At 42.4% G+C, this 27,911-nt stretch overlaps 1 protein-coding gene across 1 annotated transcript in view; it reads left to right on the forward strand.

The window, feature by feature from the left end:
• LOC132901310 (zinc finger protein 850-like) overlaps positions 1-27,911 on the forward strand; it is an 808,362-nt gene that overhangs the window by 594,307 nt on the left and 186,144 nt on the right. The window contains exon 19 of the mRNA XM_060943616.1: positions 8,927-10,553. Coding sequence (XP_060799599.1) covers positions 8,927-10,553 — 1,627 coding nt within the window. The remainder of the gene's footprint in view (positions 1-8,926; positions 10,554-27,911) is intronic.

Below are 27,911 nucleotides of genomic sequence, written 5' to 3' on the forward strand. Positions count from 1 at the left end.
TGACCTTAAAGCCTATCATAATGTGTGTGACATTCTTCATAATCAATAATCAACCTTAATTTGGTGTGCCTCAGCCCCAACAAGCTTGAAAACCTCTGGTACATATGAGAGTCAGTTATGGTTGGGCAAATTACAGCAGTTTTAAATGAACATGCAGCCTAGCCTATAGCTATGTTTTAATGTCCATATTGAGCTCTTCATTCTGCTCCTCAAAAATAGCATTGTGGTCAGTTAAGGATGCTAGTGCCCAAACTACTTTTTTCTTTCGGCCGCTCCCATTAGGGGTGGCCACAGCAGATCTGTTCCGCATATTTGATTTGGCATAGGTTTTACACTGGCTGCCCTTCTTGACACAACCCTCACCAAACTAGCCAGGCTTGGGACCAGCACTAAGTATGTACTAGCTTGTGCAACCCCAGTGGCTGGATTATTTTACCTAATCTGCATGTCTTTGAACTGTGGGGGGAAACCAGAGCACCTGGAGGAAAATGCTGATGCCCAAACAGTATGTTGATATATATATATATATATATATATATATATATATATATATATATATATATATATATATATTTTTTTTTTTTTTAAATAAATCTCCCACTGTCCGAAATGCCCGAAGGGGGATTATGTCATGGCAATGTCCATCCTTCCATCTTGGAAGGATACTCACCTTCTAAAATCAACTCCTCTCTCAATTTTTGGAGGAATTTCACGGAACTTGACAGGATTCTTTGTATATGTCGGTAATATGCATATTGCAATTTCATTCAATTCCATCGCATTTTACCAGAGTTATGACATAGTTGCCAGTGGGGGATATTGTGCTCTCAGAGCACTTTTGTTTACATTTGAAAGCCTATGCCTCCTAATGCCTGCTTTTTTCCTAAATTTGTTTGGCCCCTCCTTTAATTTTTGACCTTTTTTTGGACATGGCTTTTGTTTCATTGCTGTGCACTGCTTTTGCATTAGTTTAGAATGTTAATGTGCATTAGCTCACATGGTTGTGATTTGACCAGTGAGAACAGGCACACAGCATGCTGTCATGTGAACCCAAAATGACCAGCCCACAGAGAGGGCCAGTAAAAAGACAGCAAAGCAAAATCTCTGGTCATTATGCCCTGGCGAATAAAGATGAACCAAAATAGCTGGTCTGTCCATACAGACATCCTAACGTATTTCTTGAGGGAATTTTCCAGCCAGGAGAAATCCTTTAGCAAAATTCATTCCAGTATGTTGCCTTCCCTCTTTTTCAGGTTCCTGACCATAGTTAGGAAGAAGTGAATCTGGTTTGGTAGGCTCACTCACCTACTCGCATGGCTTTCATAATGCTCCTAGATTCTAATGGCCCTTTTCCACTACCCTTTTTCAGCTCACTTCAGCCCGACACGGCTCGCGTTTCGACTACCAAAGAACAGCACGACTTGGCTCGCTTCAGCCCTGCTTAGCCCCTAAAACTCGCACCGTTTTGGAGTGGGGCTGAAGCGAGCCGAAGCGAGCCAAAGCGAGCCGAGTGAGGCTGGGGGCGTGAGCAGACACTCCCCTGTGCACTGATTGGTGAGGAGGAGTGTCCTCACATGCCCACACACGCCCCGCGAGCACGCTGGGATCTGTAAACACCGTAAACCTGGAAGAAGAATAATTACGAATTACGAGAATTTCTGAAGCCTTATGCGCGTCGCCTCATCTATACGCTCTTGCCAGTATCTGTTGGCGTTGTCGGTGACAACAAGCCACAGCACCAAGACCAGCAACACTAACGACTCCATGTTTATTGTTTACTATCCGGGCTGTGAGACTACCGCTTAAAAGCTCACTGATGTCACTGTTTGTGCTGCTTAACGACATCACGTGACGTCCACCCACTTTCGCTAACTCCACCCAATGTGTCCACCCACTTCCAGCCAGCACGGTTCAGCGCGGTTGTAGTCGAAATGCAACTCCAACAGCCCCGCTCAGCTCGACTCAGCCCAACTCAGCACGGCATGGCTCAGCCCGACTCAGCCGCGTTTGTAGTGGAAAAGCGGCATAACAGATATATGCATCAGGACACAGATACACATGGCATTGGTCTGAACAAAGTAACATCATCATATGAAAATAGCGGTCATCACCATTACAGTCGTGGCTAACTCCACATAACCTGCATAGCAAAAAAAAAATCCCAGACACATACTGGGGGGGTCATCCCACAATACCCCTCCTGCAACAGCCCCTCTTAAAACATTTTACAAGTACCATGCAACTGTGTGAGAAAATTATGACTAAAACTTTGACTAGAATTAGACTAAAAGGAAAATTGAGTTCCACTTCTTAAATTTTGATGAAAATGAAACAAAAAAATTAATAAATAAAATAAGACTAAAATGAAACTACAATTTTCAGTACAAGACGAAGTCTCATTTAAAATTCTTTAAATTCAAAATTAACACTGCAATACTGAACTAAACCAACATTACCTACTGAACATTTATGGCAAATGACAATTACTTGTACAAATCCAAAATATTTTCTATAAAACCAATTTGGTGGCAGAACTGACTTTATAGTTGTGTGGGGGTTTTTGTTTGGGTTTTTTTTGTTTTTTGTTTTTTTTAAGCTGTCTGTTTAGAGACCAAAACACAATGGGCAGATATTTATCAGAGAAGTCTGATTCACAGCGCAGCTTTGCCATGTCAGATGTAAAGCCTTTTATGAGAAACCTTTCCTTTGCCTAAATTCTGATAAAGCCTTGCCTGCATTTTCCTGTAGTTACTAAATTCATCTCCAAGCTTGTCAGCTGTTTTGTGAATCTAAAGATACAGTCAAGAACCTTTAATTCAACCTTCATAAGCCTTAATGTAATATTGGCACGAGCCATCGTTCTCATTTCTGTATCCCTCATTTAAAGACATTGATTGATTGATTGATTGATTGATTGATTGATTGATTGATTGATTGATTGATTGATTGATTGATTGATTTAGTGAAGAAAATGTAAATGTGGTATTTTTCTACAGATATACAGGAGCATGCAGTGTGAAAAATACATCGACACCAAAAGAGAGATGCATGTGAATTGGATGAGGTGAGAAATACACCAGTTGTTGGATCTTTTTAGTGATTTGATTTTACAGCTCATAATTTGTTGGAAGAACTTTATCTTCTTGCTGTCACTGGTATCTCTGCCATGCTTTCTCTAAGTTTGTAACGCTGATCTGATTTTTACCTTTTCTGGAATCTTGCCTCATTCTTTTAGGTATGTGAATTGTGCCCATAATAATAAAGAACAGAATCTTGTGGCATTTCAGTATCGAGGGGGAATTCTGTATCGTTGCTGTCGACCCATTAACCCAGGACAGGAGCTCTTGGTGTGGTATGAAGAGGAGGGCACCAAAGAACTCAGTCCTGCACCTACAGGAACAACCAGACAAAAAGGTGTTACTATAGTCTAAGAGATTATAGAGGTTATTTTCTGCATCATCTAGTGACCTATTTCTTAGCCTAATATTGTTTCTGGGATGAATACTGTTGTACAATGGAGTCTACAATAACCAGAGCACTCCCCCAGAGAACTCATTTTGGCCAGTTCCACCAACCAGGTAGGACTTCTCTATCATATGACAATGACCAACCAGAGAGGGTGAAGTCTGTCGGCTTCCTCTGAGACACGTGAAGTCAGCCCACTACATCTCTTGCTATTGCTAATCCTTTGTAACGTCTGGCTTTTCTCCATAAGAGTGCTAATTAGTCGACATTTCTCATGAGTACAACTTAATACTGATGACAGAAGAAAAATAACCAAACATCTTCCATTCAACATACTGAATAAACTCAGTGCTGGTTATTCTGAAATACCGTTGATTGTATTTGTGTTTCGAGCCATTTCCTGATGAGGATCATGTTCTGCCTTTAACCAAAATTCGCAAAACTCAAATGGAACAAAAAGGTCATGATGATAGTGGGCACCAAGTGAACACGGGAAACTTCTTTTTTTCAAAGCAAGAAAAAAAGGATTGTCGCATAAACTAATTGATTTTTTTTAAATTTTTTAATGACTATTTGAAAATCATAACCCATTTCTAGGGTTACTTGTTTGAAACTGAATATATAGTAAACCACAAAATACTGCTGTATTTTTATTCATCATGCACAATTTAACCAGAAGTAGCGTAAAATGCATGCCCTGTGGATTCTGAGTGGCGCAGCAGAAAAATATCCTCCCCATCATCTTCCCTATTTTCGGGAGATTGCCACAATCTAATCCTGATAATGCCACAGTCATCTGTGGTCGGGAGCTCAAGAGAGAAAAATTGGCTAGGCTCTCTGGGAAGGAGGGGTGACATGCTCTCTCTCTCCTCTGTTAATTACACTAGTGAGTCACGGGTGTCTGTGAGCTCATGCACATTCATATGGAAGTGAGTGGATTGGGCTTTCCTCTGAGTGTGTTACGCCACCCACTGACATTGTATGAGTAAAAGATGCGGTCAACTGGTGTTACTTGCCTCGGAGGAAGCACATGGTAGCCTTAGCCCTCCCTGGTTGGGGGTTGTTTTGTGATACGGAAGAGTAGCCTGATGGGTGGGAATTGGCCATGGCTAAATTAGGGAGAAAATCAGGGTAAATAAACACATGGCCTATCACAACAAACACACAATATAGGACAATGCTTTCAGACCTCCCCATATTACAGAAACACACAGGAGGGAGGGACAAAAAAAAAACATTTTATAATATCTTCAGTGCAATATAACCAGCTGGCTGGATAGAAGTTAGTTGAACACGCACATGCAGCATGCCTGAACCAAGCAAAGTTGTTAATTGGCTAATACACTTGTCCGTCAAACCCATCAAGCATTATACAAATCAATTAGAACACATTTGCTTTATTTCAGGAGCACGTGATACAGTATTTATATTATCAACCAATTTAATAAGCAATAACATTATTTTTAGTATTAAATTCAATAATTCCACAAGTCATGCCATACAGAAAGAATCTTTAATTATGTTTATTTTTAACTCCTTAAACTCTTTCAGCTTGAAAATTTCAACATATTCAGGGACAATTAAGTGGTTGCTTTATTACTACAAACCACACCATGGCATTCTTTGCATAATACAGTAAGGAAATTCCTGTAGAGGCTTTGCACCATCACATGACCCCCATAGCAATGGTAACTACACCACCATGACAGGAGGCATGCTTGTAGTGCTTCATTCAGACGAGTTAGTTGTTATTGATCAGTATGGGAAGATTTTGCTGTGTTTTTGGATGTGTAAATCATTCTGAATGAAACAAAAGACATCAGATTTTTTAATTTACCAAAAGTAATTCATTATCGGGGGGAAAAAATGAGAAAGATTTGAAAACGTAGAAGGGAAAATAGCTCGTAAACATATGAAGTGCAGTGAGGCGCTCAATCTTATACAGAGAGTTGAGCATAAGAGACAAAGTCTAGCAAGGTGCTTATTCTTGTACAGTGAAGTGAACATGGGTGTAAAGCTACAGTCACACTACAACTCGCAGTGCTTTGCGATGGGTTATCAATGAAAAATGGGTGTTTTGGTGATGATGCTTGGCGATATACAGACAAACTAAAAGTTGTGGTCACACAGCAGGCAAACTCTTGACTGTCACGCCTATACACGCTCAAGCAGCTGCGCTCGCTCACAGGCCCCAGTCGTTATGGGAAACACCTGATGCTGATTTGAGAACAATCGGCACACCCATATAAGAACACAGTCTTTTTGAATGTTTTTTTTTTTTTTAAATCACTGTCATGATTTGAGCCATGTTTATGACTCAGCTTTTGGTTTTGCTTGTGTTATATTTTTGCAAATATCACGCTTGCTAATAAACACTATTCCTGCACTTAGATCTGTCTACCACCGCATACTTGCAAAGTCTCTGTGAAAACAGCATCCTTATATGCGCATGCTGATTGCAGTCAAATCAGCATCGGGCATTTCCCATAATGACAAGGTCCCAAGTGCGCGCACAACGTGCTCCGAAGGACCCCTGAATGTAAATGCACTTTTAAAGTCTCAGTGAAGGTTAGGCAATGACAAGCTGCTGTGTTGACGCTCATGTTCACTTCACTGTATAAGAATGAGCACCTTGCTGCAGTTTTGAAATTAATTTTATTTTATTTTTGGAATTCTTACCTTTGTGGAAATGAAGTGAGCATATGATCGTATTTTTGACCTCTCCGTTCAACAGAGTTCCGCCCAATGTTTGTGCACCATTATTCCCTTTTACATTTACAACCCTGGTCATGAAAGTGTTACGGAATTTCCCGGAATTCCAGGTTTTTAGATTTTCCGACGGATTTTTTCTGCGAATGACCCGGAAATCCGGATATTTGACAAAACTCTTAAATCTCCGGTTTTCCGAATGGAGAAATTTATTTTTCGGATTTTTCACGTTCCTAGACGCGGCGTAATACTTCGCATCGTCCTTGCATGGGCGCAGTCCTTAAATAGCCCAAACATAGTTAATTGATTAAAGACAGGTGTTCTTTGTTAACGGCGCACATGCTGGAGCTCGTTAGGCGCGTGCGCGCCTTCAGGACTGACACCATTCTGCGCAAGCGCAACACAATCGCACTAGAAAGCATGTTCAAGCTGCCAGTGTAGCTGCAGTCTTTTTAGTTGCGAATTACGAGTATTTTCTCTTGTGTTAATAATTCGCCATGTCAAAACAAGCAAAACTTTCCTCCTTCTTTCGACGTGAAGAGAGGTAAGCAATTTATTATGTGTGTGTGTGTGTGTAATATATATATATATATATATATATATATATATATATATATATATATATATTCCCCCCCCCCCAATCAAAGTTGCATTTTGTGGTTTGGAAGCTAAGTTTTAGTGCCGTTTCTAGAACACAACATCAAGAAAACATGGAAGAAACAGCAATAATGGAAGAGCCTGTTTCTAAGCTGCCTAAAACTAGCAATGGTAATTATGTTTTGTTACATAATGTACTCAGGCTGCCAGTCAATGTGTGACACACACACACACACACACACACACACACACCCTACGCCCCTGATTTATATGAGAAATTTGGTATTCATTGGTGTGTTTAAATTTACAGACAATACGAACTAATGTAAACAATTGGCTTCAACTCACATAAATATGAATTGGAAATTTTTAGTTCACTTTAGCTTATGCAAACGCACAACTTTACTAAAAGATTGATAAACGAGGCTCAATGTCCCCAACATTGAAACCTGAAAGCTTTAGAAACTCTAACAGACCTTTACTTTTTAACAGTAGCGTTTTGGGATTTTGCTGAGTTTACCTTCAACTGTCTGATTTTTTTTTTCAAAGTAATTAACTGTGTAGCCAGGAAAACCACCGTGTTTTCTAAATGCACTCCTGAAAATTACTCAATAACTAAGGGAATTAAATTTGATATTTTTGACATGTTAATCATTAATGTACATGAAAGAAAAAGGCTTAAAAGTTATAACTTGTTTTAGTGAAAATAAATACTAAAATGCACTAGAATGCAGGGTTTTGCATGTTATGTTATTAAAATATTTTTGGGGGACATTGCCCCCCCCCAATCTCAGGGTTTTTTCCTTTGCTCCACTTTCATCTCTACGTAGAAATCTCTCTATTTTGTTTCCCCCGATGAAAAATTAAAACATTTGATGTCTCTTTCATTCAGAACACTTTGCACATACAAAAACACAGCAAAACCTTCCCATACTGATCAATAATAACTAACTCATCTGAATGAAGCACTACAAGCATGCTTACTGTCATGGTGGTGTAGTTACCATTGCTATGGGGGTCAAGTGATGATGCAAAACCTCTGTACTGCTGCAGACTGAATTGAATGCCATTTGAACTGTTGCAATGTGTCCCTTTTTTTTTATATGCCTGCAATTCTGTATGGCCATTCTTGTGTCTTAATTTATGGATGCTGGCTTTCTTTCTTTCACCATTTACATTAATATGAATCAAGTGGGTTTCACAAAATCCCACAGAATTTAATTTCATTAACTGTGTGTTTCATTGAAATTAATAAGCATTTTAAATATGACAATCCATATGTAAAAATAAAGACCTTCTTGTGTAAATGCTTCTAGATAAATCTATTCATAACCAGATTGATAAATAAGGCCCATTGTTGTATGTTTCAGATCCTTGAATGCTCGGTCTGAGTCTCCTTATTAATCCTGGATGAGATGTAAATAAGGCTAGGCTTGCCATTACCTAGACTTAACATTATATCAAACAGAAATCAACTACTCCCCCTTTGTCAGTCTGACCCACGGGGCTATGACCAGTGCTGTGCCTAGCTGTTGTACCAGCACCTTATTGAATCTACAAGTATTCCTAGCTAGTGGCTGCTGTATCTTTGTCCTCAAAGATACTTTTTTTTTCTCCTCAGTCTTCATGTAGAATCTTGAAAGTTTGAGGTTCAGTAAAAATGCTCCCTTACATTAGGTTACTGTGCTTAGATTTTATAATCTTGTTGCATTTCATGTAAAATTTCTGATACTTTTGTCCTTTCACTTCCCCAGAAGTAAAGAACACTTTGCTGCAAGTCTTTTCCTGCTCCACATGTCCTCGTTCCTGTGCATCTCAAATTTATCTTGACCAGTGCATCCAGAGATACCATGATGAAGAGTCTGTGAGACTTCAGGAATCAAGAGAGATTAAATATGAACTTCAAATCCCCTCCAAATGCTCCAGTAGTCAGCCAACATCAACTGATGCTTTCAGTTCTGACACTTCTCATAATGATGTAGAGAAGGAAATTCACCACAGCTCAGACTGTGGAAAAAGTTTTGGTCATCAGAATGCATTCAAATGGAACCAGTGCAGTCACAAAGGAGTAAAGCCGCATGACTGCTCACAGTGTGGGAAGAGTTTTACTGAACAGAGTGCTCTCCAACGACACCAGCTCATTAACACAGGAGAGAAGCCGTATCACTGCTCACAGTGTGGAAAGAGTTTTACTCGTCAGAGTGCTCTCCAACGACACCAGCGCATTCACACAGGAGAGAAGCCGTATCACTGCTCACAGTGTGGAAAGAGTTTTACTCGTCAGAGTCATCTCCAAACACACCAGCGCATTCACACAGGAGAGAAGCCGTATCACTGCTCACAGTGTGGGAAGAGTTTTACTCAGCAGAGTGCTCTCCAAAAACACCAGCGCATTCACACAGGAGAGAAGCCATTTCACTGCTCACAGTGTGGGAAGAGTTTTACTCATCAGAGTGATCTCCAAACACACCAGCACATTCATACAGGAGAGAAACCGTATCACTGCTCACAGTGTGGAAAGAGTTTTACTCGTCAGAGAGATCTCCAACGACACCAACGCATTCACACAAGAGAGAGGCCGTATCACTGCTTACAGTGTGGGAAGAGTTTTACTCGTCAGAGTCATCTCCAAAAACACCAGCGCATTCACACAGGAGAGAAGCCGTATCACTGCTCACAGTGTGGGAAGAGTTTTACTCATCAGAGTGATCTCCAACGACACCAGCGCATTCACACAGGAGAGAAGCCGTATCACTGCTCACAATGTGGAAAGAGTTTTACTCGTCAGAGTCATCTCCAAACACACCAGCGCATTCACACAGGAGAGAAGCCGTATCACTGCTCACAGTGTGGAAAGAGTTTTACTTGTCAGAGTGATCTCCAAAAACACCAGCGCATTCACACAGGAGAGAAGCCATATCACTGCTCACAGTGTGGGAAGAGTTTTACTCAGCAGAGTGCTCTCCAAAAACACCAGCGCATTCACACAGGAGAGAAGCCGTTTCACTGCTCACAGTGTGGGAAGAGTTTTACTCAGCAGAGTGCTCTCCAAAAACACCAGCGCATTCACACAGGAGAGAAGCCATTTCACTGCTCACAGTGTGGGAAGAGTTTTACTCAGCAGAGTGATCTCCAAACACACCAGCGCATTCACACAGGAGAGAAGCCGTATCACTGCTCACAGTGTGGGAAGAGTTTTACTCAGCAGAGTCATCTCCAACAACACCAGCGCATTCACACAGGAGAGAAGCCGTTTCACTGCTCACGGTGTGGAAAGAGTTTTACTTGTCAGAGTGATCTCCAAAAACACCAGCGCATTCACACAGGAGAGAAGCCGTATCACTGCCCACAGTGTGGGAAGAGTTTTACTCATCAGAGTACTCTCCAAACACACCAGCGCATTCACACAGGAGTGAAGCCGTTTCACTGCTCACAGTGTGGAAAGAGTTTTACTTGTCAGAGTGATCTCCAAACACACCAGCGCATTCACACAGGAGAGAAGCCGTATCACTGCCCACAGTGTGGGAAGAGTTTTACTCGTCAGAGTGCTCTCCAAACACACCAGCGCATTCACACAGGAGTGAAGCCGTATCATTGCTCACAGTGTGGGAAGAGTTTTACTCAGCAGAGTGCTCTCCAAACACACCAGCGCATTCACACAGGAGAGAAGCCATATCACTGCTCACAGTGTGGGAAGAGTTTTACTCAGCAGAGTGCTCTCCAAACACACCAGCGCATTCACACAGGAGAGAAGCCGTATCACTGCTCACAGTGTGGGAAGAGTTTTACTTATTCAGGTACATTTAAAACCCACAAGTGCAATAACTCTGAGACATTGCATGCTTTAAAGTTGTCAAATTAAATGGTTTTTATTCATGCTTTTGCTTAAAACAGGGGTCTTCAATCCTATCCACAAAGGGCCAGTGTGGCTGCAGGCTTTCGTTCCAGCCAAGCAGGAGCTACACCTGATTTCACTTGTTTAATCATTTCACCCTCGTCTCCAATCAACAATCAAGTGAGCCTCCAATTTGGCTGTAATGAAAGCCTGCAGCTACACCGGCCCTTTGCGGATAGGATTGAAGACCCCTGGCTTAAAATGTCCTGTACTTTGATCCTAATTGTTCATATTAAAGGACTACATATTTTAAAACAATCTTAGTGATTTTTAAACAAGACTGTTAATGTTTTCTTTTGATCTTATGTAGTTATTAAGTAGTCATTAATTACCACCATATAAATGATTCAACTGTAACACTATTATCAGTGTAGTACTGTAGCATGAGACTAATTCTTCATAGAATTATTATGGAGCAGGAGTTTAATGTATTATGTTTAACGGAGGCGGCACGGTGGTGTAGTGGTTAGCGCTGTCGCCTCACAGCAAGAAGGTCCTGGGTTCGAGCCCCGGGGCCGGCGAGGGCCTTTCTGTGTGGAGTTTGCATGTTCTCCCCGTGTCCGCGTGGGTTTCCTCCGGGTGCTCCGGTTTCCCCCACAGTCCAAAGACATGCAGGTTAGGTTAACTGGTGACTCTAAATTGACCGTAGGTGTGAATGTGAGTGTGAATGGTTGTCTGTGTCTATGTGTCAGCCCTGTGATGACCTGGCGACTTGTCCAGGGTGTACCCCGCCTTTCGCCCATAGTCAGCTGGGATAGGCTCCAGCTTGCCTGCGACCCTGTAGAAGGATAAAGCGGCTAGAGATAATGAGATGAGATGTTTAACGGAAATGTGGATCAAACCAAATGAGTATGTCGCATTTAAATGAAGCTATATGCTTCATTCTCAGCTATATATATCAGCTTCATCTAACTGGTAGTGGACAAGGCGTCATAGTTATTTGTTATGATAACCTAGACATCATACAAAAACCAGAACAAAATTTCAATATGATTGAAGTTCTTTATATTAACATTAGTGCTGTCAAGTGATTAAAATATTTAATCGCAATTAATGTCGCGACTGTCATAGTTAACTCGCGATTAATCGCAATTTAATCGCACATTTTTATCACATGAAAAACCATTGTAATTCTCTTATCAGCATAAAAAAGTGAATGGGCTTGCTTTGTACCAATGTTTTTTTTATTGCAAAGCATAACACGTCTTGACACAGCCACTGCAAAGTGAAACCTAAGCCGAGCACCGGGGCTAGCAAAAGAACCATGAGTGAAGTGATCTACTGCTTGAGTCTACAACTATAATCAGAGAGACAGGTTACACAGTGATGGTAGGCTTGACATGCTTGATTATAATATAAAGTACACTATTATATTAACTTTAAGTTGTTCCTTGATAAATATTGCATTGAATCTGATCTTTACTGTTTCAGCTCACTTACAGGGATGTGATTTTTCTGCAAATTTGCGGAATTCCGCTTTTTTCACCTCAAAATAAAAAAAAAAAAATTTTCTGATTTTTCGCTCAAAAATCCGCATTCATATCCTATTCATTCCGACTTTCAGTAATTCCGTCATTGAGATGAAACGGGGTACGTGATTGGCCCATCGCTCTGTAACAACCAATGATCGCGCTTGTTAGATAGCTGTATGTAAGCTCGCTTCAAACAAAGAGTTGAAAGATGGCAGCCTCCGTGATCGAGCGTAAAGATGCACCTGATCATCAGTTTGGTGTGTGTGTGTTTTTAAAGTAAATAAACATGGGGAAGATGAAAAAACAACCCAGCTAATTTCTTTCCCCATAATAAACCTGTGAGTGGTGATGGTGTCACTGCACGTGCGACAGTTGGGTATGTTTTCGCGGAGTGACGAAGGTTGCCATGGCAACGGGGCCTCGCACTATCTGTTGCTTCCTGGATGCGCATGCGCACGCTATGAAAGCTGTGGTGAAAAGGTTAGCATCGGAGGCTAAACCTTCTGAGGAGAAAAGAAGTGGCGGTTTTTATTTCAGTTTGTTTTAGTTACGTCCGAAGAAACAGCAGTTTAAATCACGGCTCTAGTTTACAAATCAAAATGGTTACTCAGTGAAAACAAAACAAAAGCTAGAGAGAGGGGGAGTGGTGGGAGTTTAACCCGGGAAAGTGAGTCTGTGAGGCGGCAGTGATGCTTGACCCCTCCTGCCTCCTCTCACTTTACCTCAGAGTCTCTGCCAACTTCATCACAGATTATTTCACCTTTTTCACTCAAAACTTTTCCCACAGCGTGGATGTAAGGTAATTATACACAATTTTGATTTGTTGATTCAATATTAAAATGTTAGTGCAAATAATACATACTTGCCAACTTTTCAAAATTCTCATGAGGGAGAAAAGTGCATGAAAGACATTTTCAATTGGCCGAGGGTCTGATGCGCAGTTGAAATGATAAAAACAGTGGATCCCAATTAATTGCAAACACATTTTTTGTGAATGTTGTTTAGTGAAAGTGATTTTTATTCTTGCATATGAAAATCCTCAAGTGAGTGAACACTGTACAGTTCTGTATATGAGTCAATTTCACAGAAAACGTTTTTTTTTTTTTTTGTCCGGACGTGTTTTGTTTACATTTTGAGATTTCTAAAACCTTTTTATGGTCTCATATGATAAAACATCATCAGTTCTACCTTGCACTTCAAAATTTGACTACTTTGGTTCATAAATGTGTATTTTGTAGCAAATTTTAGGGTCGAAAATGAGCAAAAATGGCTGTCCCACTGAAGAGAGACTTTTTTTCAGACATGATTCTTAATGTTGGACAAAGGTGGAATTGAAACTTTTTCATGTTCAACGACAAGACTGTGGAAACCACAATGGACATATAATGTCACAAATTGAAAATGCCATTAAGAAAAGATATTTTTTCGATGTTTTGTTAATTTTTGTACCTGTCCCAGAGGTTTGTGTCAGTTCTGTTACCGTGATTAATCACATAACAAAAATAAATGCTCCCAAAAGCTATTATTGAAATTATTTGTAGCCAAGGATCTACATATTCTCATCTTTTATATGGATGGCAGAATGAACTGAATCTGAGAATATTTACTTAAAAATGTCAGTTTTGGTAAGTAGTCTATGCATAACTAATTTTTTTTGTGTCAATCCTGTTACCCTGTCTAAACGGGGTGTGCAGTAACTTCATCAAATATTAGAAGTTGCCATACATAAGAAGCAAACCGGGAGACTGCCAGGAGCAATAGAGTTTAATAAATAATGGTGGATGAATTCTTATGTTGCATCATGTTTGTTTGAAAAGGCACATTTAGGTATGTTCAACTTCTACAGTAATTGAAAGTATAAATTTTGTTTTTCCTTATACAATTTTCTATTTATTCTAATGCAGATGATTTAATTTAGAATGACATTTTTAGGTTTCATGTTTTGGCTTTTTGTCAGTTAAGAATCATTGAATTTACTATAGGGGCTCAGAGTTGCATGTTGACCATTAAATTGGCTTGAATTTGTTAATCATGACAAGTTTTTTCTTGTGTGTTTGCTTGCCATTTTAGTACAATTTTTAAGTCAGAAAACCCCAGAACCCAGGAGCTTCGGGGGGCTTCGCCCCCCTTGTCCCCCCACCAGGGCGCTGCCCTGGACCAGCTGGGGGCCGCCCGGTTAAAATTTTCAGATAATTTCACCAGCCCCAAATCACATCCCTGCACTTAACACATTTTGTACTTTTACACTTTCTGCCTGTTGATGCGTCGCGCTGTCCAATCAGAGGTGGCCAAATTTGCATATTACAGGAAGGATTTCTGGGATAGCATTGAGTTTACAGTTCAGAGGGATCTGGCTTCTTTAGACGCTGTCTTCTTAAAACTGAATAAATATTTAAAAAGAGCCAAATGAGCCAGTCTTTTGAACGGCTCTTTTCAAAGAACGGATCACAAAGATGCGGATCCCATCAAAGAGCCATAAATCCCATCTCTACTAGCGCGCCCTGCCCGCGCTGGTTCTTTGGGGGGGGGGGCAGAGGACTCTGGCTGGGCTGGGCATTACAGTTGAGCTGCTATCGGTTTTCTAAGCAAAGTCTCTGTTCCAAGTTCCTGGCAGTTTCAAAAGCTTATGAAAAACCTACATCATGTCACAGAGCGTTAATCTCGCGATAAAAAAATTATCGCCATTAAAATTGAGTCAAGTTAACGCGTTAATAACACGACATTTTTGACAGCACTAATTAACATACATAGCAAAAAAATAAGTCTACCCAGTCAATTCAGCTAATTATTTCCAGATCTGTGGTCTGTGTTCTGAATTTCTTTCTGAATTTGCGGATTTCATCTCAAATTGGTTGTTTCTTTGGACAAAAAATGAATTATTGTCGACTTTAATATTCACTTCATGTTAGGTTTTATTCCTTTGTAGGACAGATTCTGTTCAGTTGAAATGGCCTTCTGTCTCAGCTAGACATTGTTTAAGAACATTTTGCTTGTTTTGATGTGGGATGTGTATTGTTGATCAGAGATGTGTCTGGATAGCGCCAAGGTCTGCAATGATGTCAGACCCACTCTCACACACTCGCAGCTGCATAGCCAACGTGTATTTGGGATTAAAAGTTAAATTTAAAGCCATGATATAAGTTAGTTTTATAGCTAGGATTGTGATTTAAGATTGGTAGAGTTAACCAGTTTCTTTAATGTTGAATCTGAAGTTGAAATGATTGAATGTTGGATTTAATGTTAGATTTAAAGCTGCATTAAGTGATTCATGTTAGTTTTATAGTTTTAAGTTAGTTTTATAATTACAGAATATAATTTAGGATTGTTAAGACTTTATGATTCGAATGTTAAGACTTTGAGTTTAATCCTGAATCCTGTTTGACCTTCCTCCGGTGAAGTACAGTAGCATTTCTTTGTTTTTGCCAGACATATTTTTATTTTTTCTTATGTTTCGTATGACTTTCTTTGTTTAAGTTTATTCTTATTTTTGTTTATTTTCTTTTAACATATCTTTGTTTAAAATTGTTAGACATATTCTTATGTTATTTTGCTTATGATTGTCTTACTACATATTAATGAAATCAAGATGTAATTTGCTGACTTAGCACAAGACACATTCATGTGTTCAGAATTTATGATTTTAATATTTTAGCTTTTCATCCTTTAGCTTTTAGATCCTTTAAACTATTTCTGTTTAACTTGGCATTAATTTCTGATGTATTTGACCTTCTTTGACTAGACTTCGTAGACTAGATATATTATCTGTGTTTAAAAATTCCATCACCATCTTAAGTACATATTGCCCTATGTTATATCTGACCTGAAGGGGTGTACGTCAGCAATGACCTTTAAAATCTATTTGTACCTTGCTATCATGTCATATCATCAGAAATATGTCATTATGTTATGCTTGATTCAAGATTTATACACACACACTGATGTAACCTGCCCCAGATCAAGGTCCCCTCAATTGCACGCAATTGAGGAGACAAACATAGCTGATGTCATAGTCTGACATCCTACACACACACATTTCTACGCCACATTCCTACACGTAACACACACACGCCCACACACACACACACATTACACATACACACACAGGGGTGATAGCATTCCGGCGCTGCGCCGGATTTCCGGCGTACCGTGGCTGGGGAAAAAAAAAATCTAGTTCGCCCATTGTCCTGTGTCATTCTGAGATGCGCAGATAGACAGTAAAGGGAATTCCGAATTCCCTTTACTGTCTATCTGCGCATCTCAGAATGACACAGGACAATGGGCGAACTAGATTTTTTTTTTTTCCCCAGCCACGGTACGCCGGAAATCCGGCGCGGCGCCGGAACGCTATCACCCCTGCACACATAACATACACATATTTACGTACATGTAGACAAAACATAAACACAGAGATAAATGGATGCTATAAAATGTTTTCAAAAATGTTTTCATTTCGACGAAGGAACTGTGAATAAACTGGCTGTGAAACCTATCTCTGGTTTTCCTGGTCTGTTTCTTTTGCGGTGTCTCCGTCCCGGATCTGTAGGCGGCACGAAGGCATTGGGTCTCGAGAAGTAAGTTGACCATTCTGACTGGGAGAACCCTAACACTTCAATAACCCTGAAGACCCTCTGAAAACAGTGTTCGTGTCCATTTTAGATTCATTAGGGTTTAATCAGAACGTCATAGGACTGAGCCATAATGGTGGTCACACTCTTGATCTAATACTTGTATTAAATATAGAAAATATAGTCTGACTTCCACATCATCTGAGGTAGCGTCAGACTCTCATCTGATTCAAACTATGTCTGAGCAATAATATTCTGTATGCAGCTTGCCACACCATCACTTCAAAATTACATTTACACCAACTACTGCATGAAGATTTATCAGAAGTTTCCCCTAGTTATCAACTTGTTTGGATCACTATCAAACTCCACAGAACTTTTATCAGCTTTGAGTCAATATTCTGCGACACTTTAGATGATGTAGCTCCACTTAAAAGAAAATAATTCAAGAGAAAAAAAATTGCACCCTGGTATAATGATCACACATGCAGCTTAAAACAAAGTTAGAAAATGGTGTCAAACAAAGTTGATAGTATTCCAATTAGCATGTAAGGAGAGCCTCTTGAACTATATAGACAAGCTCTTAATGCAGTAGATCAGTGTTTTTCTCTCTACTCTAATAGAATATAACAAAAATAATCCTAGATCCTTATACTTTGGCAATATGAACTAGGAATAAGACCACCACAGACACATGCACACCTTCAATATGTAGTAGCAATGATCATTATTTTTTCCCCCCCAAGAACAAAATTGAAAATATCAATTTAAAGCCAGCCAATTTGATAAGTATCTGTGGAGAGAACACTATAACCACATCAGAGCAATGATTCATCTTTTACTCCCCTTTGAGAGTCTGAAATAATTTCACTTAATTCCTCATCAAAATCTTCAACTTGTGTACTAGATCTCTTACCTACATGATTCTTCAAACAGAACACTAGAAGCAATCAAATCTCTTCTAAAAAAAAAAATTATTCTTTTAGCAGTGGCAATGTACCCAAATCCTTTAAACTAGCAGTTATCAAACCCTTGATTAAAAAAAAATCTGACCTCGACCCCTGTCAGCTGTCCAATTATAGGCCAATACCAAACCTCTGCTTTATCTCTGAGATCCTAGAAAAAGCTGTCGCACAGCAGTTATGCTCATATATACATAGGAATAACATCCATGAAATGTACAGTGGTGCTTGAAAGTTTGTGAACCCTTTAGAATTTTCTATATTTCTGCATAAATATGACCTCAAACATCATCGAATTTTCACACAAGTCCTAAAAGTAGATAAAGATAACCCAGTTAAACAAATGAGACAAAAATATTATACTTGGTCTTTTATTTATTGAGGAAAATGATCCAATATTACATATCTGTGAGTGGCAAAAGTATGTGAACCTCTAGGATTAGCAGTTAATTTGAAAGTGAAATTCGAGTCAGGTGTTTTCAATCAATGGGATGACAATCAGGTGTGAATGGGCACCCTGTTTTATTTAAAGAACAGGGATCTATCAAAGTCTGATCTTCACAACACATGTTTGTGGAAGTGTATTATGGCACGAACAAAGGAGATTTCTGAGGATGTCAGAAAAAGTGTTTTTGATCCTCATCAGGCTGGAAAAGGTTACAAAACCATCTCTAAAGAGTTTGGACTCCACCAATCCACAGTCAGACAGATCGTGTACAAATGGACAAAATTCAAGACCATTGTTACCCTCCCCAGGAGTGGTCGACCAACAAAGATCACTCCAAGAGCAAGGCGTGTAATAGTCGGCGAGGTCACAAAGGACCCCAGGGTAACTTCTAAGCAACTGAAGGCCTCTCTCACATTGGCTAATGTTAATGTTCATGAGTCCACCATCAGGAGAACACTGAACAACAATGGTGTGCATGGCAGAGTTGCAAGGAGAAAGCCACTGCTGTCCAAAAAGAACATTGCTGCTCGTCTGCAGTTTGCTAAAGATCACATGGACGAGCCAGAAGGCTATTGGAAAAATGTTTTGTGGACAGATGAGACCAAAATAGAACTTTTTGGTTTAAATGGGAAGCATTATGTTTGGAGAAAGAAAAACACTGCATTCCAGCATAAGAACCTTATCCCATCTGTGAAACATGGTGGTGGTAGTATCATGGTTTGGGCCTGTTTTGCTGCATCTGGGCCAGGATGGCTTGCCATCATTGATGGAACAATGAATTCTGAATTATATCAGCAAATTCTAAAGGAAAATGTCAGGACATCGGTCCATGAACTGAATCTCAAGAGAAGGTGGGTCATGCAGCAAGACAACGACCCTAAGCACACAAGTCGTTCTACCAAAGAATGGTTAAAGAAGAATAAAGTTAATGCTTTGTAATGGCCAAGTCAAAGTCCTGACCTTAATCCAATCCAAATGTTGTGGAAGGACCTGAAGTGAGCAGTTCATGTGAGGAAACCCACCAACATCCCAGAGTTGAAGCTGTTCTGTACAGAGGAATGGGCTAAAATTCCTCCAAGCCGGTGTACAGGACTGATCAACAGTTACCAGAAATGTTTAGTTGCAGTTATTGCTGCACAAGGGAGTCACACCAGATACTGAAAGCAAAGGTTCTCATACTTTTGCCACTCACAGATATGTAATATTGGATCATTTTTCTCAATAAATAAATGACCAAGTATAATATTTTTGTCTCATTTGTTTACCTGGGTTCTCTTTATCTACTTTTAGGACTTGTGTGAAAATCTGATGATGTTTTAGGTCATATTTATGCAGAAATATAGAAAATTCTAAAGGGTTCACAAACTTTCAAGCACCACTGTATCAGTCAGGATTTAGACAGCATCATAGCACAGAGACAGCTCTGATTAAAGTAGTAAACGGCCTACTGTTGGCATCTGATCAGGGCTGTGTCTCGCTGCTTGTATTGCTTGACCTTAGTGCAGCCTTTGACACCATTGATCGTTCTATTCTCCTGGATAGACTAGACAATGTGGGAGTTAAGGGAACAGCCCTCTCCTGGCTCAGCTCTTATTTAATTGATCACTGTCAGTTTGTTGATGTAAATGGCAATTTTCCTTTGCATACTAAGGTGAAGTTTGGTGTTCCACATGGTTCCGTTTTAGGCCCATTGCTTTTTTCTTTCTATATGTTACCTCTGGGTAATATAATTTGTAAGCATGGTATTAGTTTTCACTGTTATGCTGATGACACACAGTTGTATGTTTCTGCAAAGCCAGATGAGAGACACCAGCTTAATAAAACTGAGGAATGTGTCAAGTTTATTGGGGGCCAAGCTGCGAAGGCACCCATAGTGTTTCTACTGTTTATTATTATTATTCAACGTTCTTCCGCCTCTGCAAGTCTATGGCAGCCCATAGAACCGTCTGGTAAAAAGTTGGGAAATTTTGCACACTGATTCTCGACAGTCTCAACATTACTCTCAGCAAAGTTCAGGCCTCTACGTCAAACCCCCTAGCGCCACTAACAGGTTAAATTTGCAGGTACATTTCTGCTTGTAACTTTTGAACCGTTGGTCCGATTTTCAAAAACTTGGTATCCCTGTAATCCTTGGGCCAAGACGAATCCAACGCACCCCATGACGTCATTTTCTGCCCATATAGTTTTCCCGCCATTTTGAATTTTGTGAAAATCAATTAAAATGCTTCAACTCCCTCAATTTTTGAGCAATTTTTCCCAAACTTGGTTGATAGCATAAGTGGACCAAGCCGCACAAAAGTTATGCTCAGCGTTTTGAATTTCATAAGCGTTTGGCCATGGCAGCCAATCAAATTTGGCTGCGCAGACGCAAAACAGGAAGTGTGCTCATATCTTGGCCGCCCTTTGGCGTATCTTAACAAAACTTGGTGGCATGATGCCACACCCCTCCAAAAAGGCCCATAAAACAATTGGAACAAATTGGCCGCTAGGTGGCGCTATAACTAGGAAAAATGACTTTTGGCTCATATCTCATGATGCTTTTTGGCTAGAAACAAAATTCCACTATCGCTGGAATCCTTGGGTCAAGCCGAATCCATTGGATCCTATGACATCATATTCTGCCTTACGGATTTTCCGCGGTTTTGAATTATGTTAAAATCATTGAAATTCTAAGGCAACCCATAGAACCGTCTGACGAGAGGTTGTGAAATTTGGCACACTGATTCTAGGCTCCCTCAAGGTTCTGGTCAGCAAATTTCAACTCACCACCTCAAACTCTCTAGCGCCACCAACAGGTCAAAGTTGGAAGTACATTTCTGCTTGTTACTTTTGAACTGTACATCTGATTGTCAAAATCTTAGTATTGCTGGAATCCTTCTGTCAACACGAATCCAACGCGCCCTATGGCGTCATATTCCACCTGGTAGGTTTTCCGCCATTTTGAATTTTGTGAAAATCGATTAAAATGCTTCTCCTCCCTCAGTTTTTGACCAATTTTTCCGAGACTTGGTAGGTAGCATAATTGGACCAAGCCGCACAAAAGTTATGCTCAGTGTTTTGAATTTCATAAGTTTTTGGCCGTGGTAGCCAATCAAATTTGGCTGTGCAGACGCGAAACAGGAAGTGTGGTCATACATCGGCCGCCTTTTGGCCTATCTTAACAAAACTTGGTGGCATTATGCCACACCCATCCAAAAAGGTCCAGAAAACATTTGGAACAAATTGGCCGCTAGGGGGCGCTATAACTAGGAAAAATGTCTTTTGGTTCATATCTCATGATACGCTTTGGTTAGAAACAAAATTCCACTATTGCTGGAATCCTTGGGTCAAGACGAATCACTCGCACCCTATGAAGTCATATTCTGCCTTGAGGATTTTCCGCAATTTTGAATTATGTTAAAATCATTGCCATTCTATGGCAACCCATAGAACCGTCTGACGAGAGGTTGTGAAATTTGGCACACTGATTCTAGGCTGTGTCTAGGTTCGTCGCAGCAAATTTCAGCTCACCACCTCAAACACTCTAGCGCCACCAACAGGTCAAATTTGGAAGTACATTTCTGCTTGTTACTTTTGAACCGTACATCTGATCATCAAAACCTTAGTACGGCTGGAATCCTTCAGTCAAAACGAATCCAACGTGCCCTATCTCGTCATATTCCACACAGGAGATTTTCTGCCATTTTGAATTTGGTGAAAATCAATTAAAATGCTTCTCCTCCCTCAAATTTTGGACAATTTTTCCCAGACTTGGTAAGTAGCATAAGTGGACCAAGGCACACAAAAGTTATCCTCAGTGTTTTGAATTTCATAAGCATTTGGCCGTGGCAGCCAATCAAAATTGGCTATGCAGATGTGAAACAGGAAGTGTGCTCATATCTCGGCTGCCCTTTGGCATATCTTAACAAAACTTGGTGGCATTATGCCACACCCCTCCACAAAGGCCCACAAAAATTTGGAACAAATTGGCCGCTAGGGGGCGCTATAACTAGGGAAAATGACTTCTGGCTCATATCTCATGATGCTTTTTGGGTAGAAACAAAATTCCACTATATCTGGAATCCTTGGGTCAAGACGAATCTGTCGCACCAATTCTGCTTGGCCTCCACATTGCTGCTTGCAGCTATATTTTTTATAGCACTTTTAACAATAGACATTGTCGCAAAGCAGCTTTACAGAATTTTAATGACTTCAAACAGGAGCTAATTGTATCCCTAACCTATCCCCAGTGAGCATGCCTGTGGTGAAAGTGGCAAGGAAAAACTCCCTCAGATGACATGAGGAAGAAATCTTGAGAGGAACCAGACTCAAAAGGGAACCCATCTTCATTTGCGTGATAACAGACAATGTGATAACATTTTAACAGTTTTAACATGAAGTCAGTTTCGTTGATGTTATAAACTTTTCATTGATGAAAACTTGACTGCAAAACTGTTCGTGACAACTGCAGTCCTAAAGTTAGCAAGTCAACTGTAGTCCTCAGCCATAAAAGCATTACTGTAAGTGTCCAGAACATCTTCCAAGTGTGACTTTCAACTGTCCTTATGGGGCTGTCCTCCACAGGAGCGATGTGATGAGACTCCAGCCAGACATAGGGCATCAGGATGGATCAGGCAGGTCTGAGCAGCAGAAGAGATCAGCATCTCGGTCTCAGGGCATCTCACTTAACTCTGACAAGACAGAAGTACCTGTATTAGGACCACATGCAGCTAGAAGTAGGATTATATAATAACTGTGGATGACCTTTCAGTTTCTTCATGAGGAGCAGTAAAAGACCTTGGGGTGATCATTGACTCCAGTCTTTGGTTTGAAACTCATATTGATAACATTAGCCCAGGTAGCTTTCTCTCATCTCAGAAATATAGGGTGGCACAATGGTATAGTGGTTAGCACTCTCACCTCACAGCAAGAAGGTTTTGGGTTCAAGTCCAGTGGCTGATGGGGGGGGGCGTTCTATGTGGAGTTTGCATGTTCTCCCCATGTCTGTGTGGGTTTCTTCCGGGTGCTCCAGTTTCCCCCACAGTTCAAAGACATGCAGTTAGGTTCACATGGGGTGGCCTTGGGCTAAAGTGCCCTTGAGCAAGGGACTGAACCCCTAGCTGCTCCCCAGGTGCGGTAGTATGGCTGCCCACTGCTCTGTGTGTGTGTTCACTGCTTCAGATGGGTTAAATGTAGAGGATGAATTTTCACTGTGCTTGATTGTGCATGTGAGAAATAATAGCTTCTTCTTTGAACACCTTTGGTGTTTATTTCATCTTAACTGTCGTGACCATGGGGAAAGGCCCATTGGCGGTGGGGGAAGACCCACGGACTTCCATGAAAGAATGGATGACTGCACGGAAAGACGGCACGCAATAGTCCTAGGGCTAGCACCCCGACAGACTGCACCAAACGCTACGAGTACTAATCAAAGAGAATACCCCCAAGCAGACCGAGGAGGGGGGGAGGATAATCTGCTGTCAAGGACGGATCACACGGCAACTGACCCGGACAACGATACGAGGACTACGAACTTGGATGCGGAAAGACAGGACAGTGAGGTAAATAGAAGGTGCTCCATCTGTGGGAGAAGCTTTAAGAACGAGCACGGCGTGAAAATTCACCAAGGCAAATCCAAGTGCAAAGAGCAGTTGCAGCAGCGCAAAACAGCTAGCATAACCCAGAGTTTAATCTCAGAGTTTGTTAGCCCTGTTTGTCAGTCGATGGAGGTCCAGAGTCAGGAGGCACACCACAGTGCTCAGGACCCCCTAGCTGTACCTGCTGCGAGTTCAAGGATGAGCCAAGAAGCCCAGCGCATGGAGGGCTTGCCAAAGAAGCCGCGGTTAAACCTACCATCCGCCACGGACCACAGGTGGGCGCAACTGGATGAAGACCTCAGCATCATCCTAGACAACACCTTGAAAGGGGATGCTGTGAAAAAGATCAAGACTCTGGTGGAGACAGTGTACCAAGCATGCCACGACAGATTTGGAGTTAAGGAAGGAAAGCCTGAGAAACAGCCATCAGGCCCCAGTAGAAGGCAATGTCGCATTGCCGAAATGCGTAAAGATCTGCGAGAACTCAAGAAGAGGTGGCGGAAGGCAGAACATCAAGAGAAGGAAGCCTTGAGCGAGCTAAGTTCAGAGGTGCGGAGAAACCTACTCCAGCTGCAAAGGGCAGAGACAACGCGGAAAAGACAGAAAGATAAGCGTCGGCAGAGGAAATCTTTCTTCAACAATCCATTCCGCTATACATCGGACCTCCTCGGCCAGCCCAAGAGCGGGAGACTGGCATGTTCCAAGGAAGAAGTGGAAGATGCTGTAAAGGCAGCACATAGCGACCCCAACAGAGACCTACCACTAGGAGAGTGCCCCTTCCCTATCCCAAAGCCCAATCCAAGCACCCCGTTCAACATGGCAGATTTCACTTTTGAAGAAGTAAGGTCAGTAGTGAGACGAGCTCGGGCGGGATCTGCTCCTGGTCCATCAGGGACATCATATAAGATTTATAAGAACTGCCCGCAATTGCTAAGGAGACTGGCCACACTCCTGCGCACACTGTGGAAGAAGAAGCAAGAACCCTTGCTGTGGACACTGGCAGAGGGCTGTTTCATTCCCAAGGAGCTGAATTCATCAAGCCTTGACCAGTTTAGAGAGATTTCCCTATTGGACATCGAGGGGAAGGTCTTCTGGGCAATCATCGCTAGAAGGTTGACTTCATACTTACTTGCCAATGGCTATGTCGATGCAAGTGTCCAGAAAGGAGGAGTACCGGGGTACTCTGGGTGCTTGGCGCACACATCGGTAATCAGCCAGATAATTAAGGAGGCAAAAAGTAACAAGAAGTCTCTCTCAGTGGTCTGGCTGGATCTCGCCAAGGCTTACCCAAACGTCCCACACCAGCTTATCTGCAAGGCATTGCAACATTACCAAGTGCCATCAGAGGTCATCAACCTGGTGATGTCGCATATGGGCTCTCTACACATGAGGTTCACCGTGCAGGATTTTACCACCGAGTGGCAGAGGCTGGAAAAAGGGATAATGGCTGGCTGCACCATATCAGTTTCTCTGTTTGTGGCAGCTATGAACCTGCTGCTCAGAGCCGGAGAGTCTCAGTGTAGAGGGCCAATGGCAGCGGATGGGACAAGGCATCCAGCCTGCAGAGCTTTCATGGACGACATCACCGTGATGACCCCATCCATTCTTGGGACACGATGGGTCCTGAGCTCACTGGAGAAGATGGCCACCTGGGGCCGTATGCAGTTTAAGCCTGGCAAATCCAGGAGCTTGTGCATGGTGAAGGGTAGTCTGTCGAATAATACCTTCAGCATCCAGGGATCACAGATTCCAACCATCCAGGAGGAGCGAATCCGGTGCCTGGGGAAGAGCTATGACAGTACCCTGAAGGACAGCGGGAACCTTGAGGATACTGCAGCCCAACTAAAGGAGTGGCTGAGAAGAATAGACAGGAGTTTGCTGCTGGGCAGGTTCAAGGTATGGAGCTTTCAGCATGGCATCATACCAAGACTTCAGTGGCCATTTCTGCTCTATGACTTCCCTATGACCAGAGTTGAAGCAATGGAGAGGGTCTGTAGCAGGTTTATCCGTAAATGGCTGGGCGTTCCTCCAGCTTTCAGCTCAGTCAACCTCTACAGCAGGTCATCAATTCTCCGGTTACCATGTTCCTCTGTCATAGAAGAATTCAAGGCCACCAAGGCAAGGGCAGCATGCACGCTTTTGGACTCCAGGGACACAAAAGTGAGGCATGCAAGTGCCGCCATCAACTGCGGTAGGAAGTGGAAACCCCTTGAGGCGGTGAAAGAAGCAGAAGCGTACTGGAGGCACCAGGAAATTGTGGGCACTGCGTGTCGCGGACGGCTCGGGCTTGGCAACTACAGCGTCAAGAGCTGGTCGAAAAGCAACATCAGAGACAGAAGGGACTTGGTGGTACAGAGGGTGCGGGAGGCAACTGAAGAAGACCGCCGAGTTAAAGCAGTGGGGTTGGGCTCCCAGGCGCGCTGGATGCAGTGGGAGGGGGTACTCGAGAGATCATTGTCTTGGAAGGAGCTCTGGGGCACTGACCAAGGCAAGCTGAGTTTCCTGCTGTGCGCTGTGGCTGATCTCCTACCCACACCAAGCAACCTAAAGGTCTGGGGCAAGGAGCAAGAGGCATCCTGTGGCCAGTGCGGCGCCAGCCTCTGCACACTGAACCACATTCTGACCAGCTGCCCAAAAGCCCTGGCGGATGGGCGCTACCGGTGGAGACATGACAAAGTCCTCACCGAGGTCGCTAAGTGGGTCGAACTACAGAGGTGCCACGCCAACAAACAGCCACCAATACCACCAAGGCTCACAAGCTTCCAGCCAGAAGGCAGCAAAGTCTCAAAGAAAAGACCTGACTGCCTACCATCAATGCTATACCGCGGATCAGATTGGGAGCTGAGGGTGGATCTTAGAAAGAAGCTGGTCTTTCCTCAGGAGGTGGTGGCAACTACCCTCCGACCGGATATGATCCTTCTTTCTAGGAGCTCAAAGTCCATCATCCTCGCCGAACTCACTGTTCCCTGGGAAGAGAGGCTAGCCATATCCCACCAGGCAAAGAAGGCTAAGTACCAGGACATAGTGGATGAGGCGACCCTCGCAGGGTGGCATGCCACCCTCTACCCAATTGAGGTTGGGGCTCGGGGTTTCCCTGCCTCATCTATGCGCAGTTTTCTACAGAAAATCGGACTTGACTCCAGACAGGTACAGAAGGCTATCAGGGAGATAGCCGCAGTGGCCGAAAGTTGTTCCAGGTGGCTGTGGCTGTCAAGGGATCGTAGCTGGACCCCCTCCGCAGGTGAAGGCTAACTCAGCCCTCGCTGCCCCACTCAGGAGAGGTGTACAGGTTAAGGGGCGAAACACCTGTGACCCTGAGATACCTGCTGAGGATGCAGAGGGGTCCCTGTGATCACCGTGGTACTCCACCAGATAGAACCTAAACATCCACATCCATAGTTGCTCCTGCAGTCTCTGCTTGTAGCAAAGCACCTTTGGTGTTTATTTCATCTTCTTCTTCTTAAATATTGCTAAGTTAAGAAATACATTGTCACTACATGATGCAGAAAAACTAGTTCATGCTTTTGTTAACTCTAAGTTGGATTATTGTAATACCTGACTGTCTGGATATTCCAGTGTAGAACCAGAGCAAGTGGGTGGAGCACAGAAGCACGGCAGGCCAGAGCTGAATTCTCAGAAACTTTTTATTTTCTGTTTTATAGGTGGCTTTTCAGCTCATTCACTCTTGCACACACATGCATTTGGGTCAGGAGAGAGCACGCTTTTTCTACTCTCTCTCTCCTTTTATAGGGCGTGGTCACTGGGGAAGACACACAAACACAGGTTAACTCACATCAGGTGCAGTGATTCTGCCACGTACCTTCCCTGACTCCGCCCTCCATTCACAGACCACCGCTTGACCACGCCCCCGCTGCCACATACCCCCACCGCCCAACTCAGGCCCGGGAGCCGTCCAGCCTGCAGCTGACCCCCCCCTTTTGACGGGAAAGGAAATCCCAGTAGGTAGTAGCGGAGGGCGAGGACCGCCCACTTGGCGAGGCACTCCTTTTCTATGGTGCTGTACCGGCCCTCATGCACCGACAGCTTCCGGCTGATGTACAGCACTGGACGATCCTCCACCTCCTGGGACAGAGCAGCCCCCAGCCCTCTGTCTGACGCATCGGTCTGCAAAACAAAGGGGAGAGAAAAGTCAGGGTAGTGTAACAGTGGCACCCCACACAGTGCAGCCTTTACCTCAGAGAAAGCCCGCTGGCATTGCTCC

Source organism: Neoarius graeffei, chromosome 17 (assembly GCF_027579695.1).
Source record: "Neoarius graeffei isolate fNeoGra1 chromosome 17, fNeoGra1.pri, whole genome shotgun sequence".
Lineage (NCBI taxonomy): Eukaryota > Metazoa > Chordata > Actinopteri > Siluriformes > Ariidae > Neoarius > Neoarius graeffei.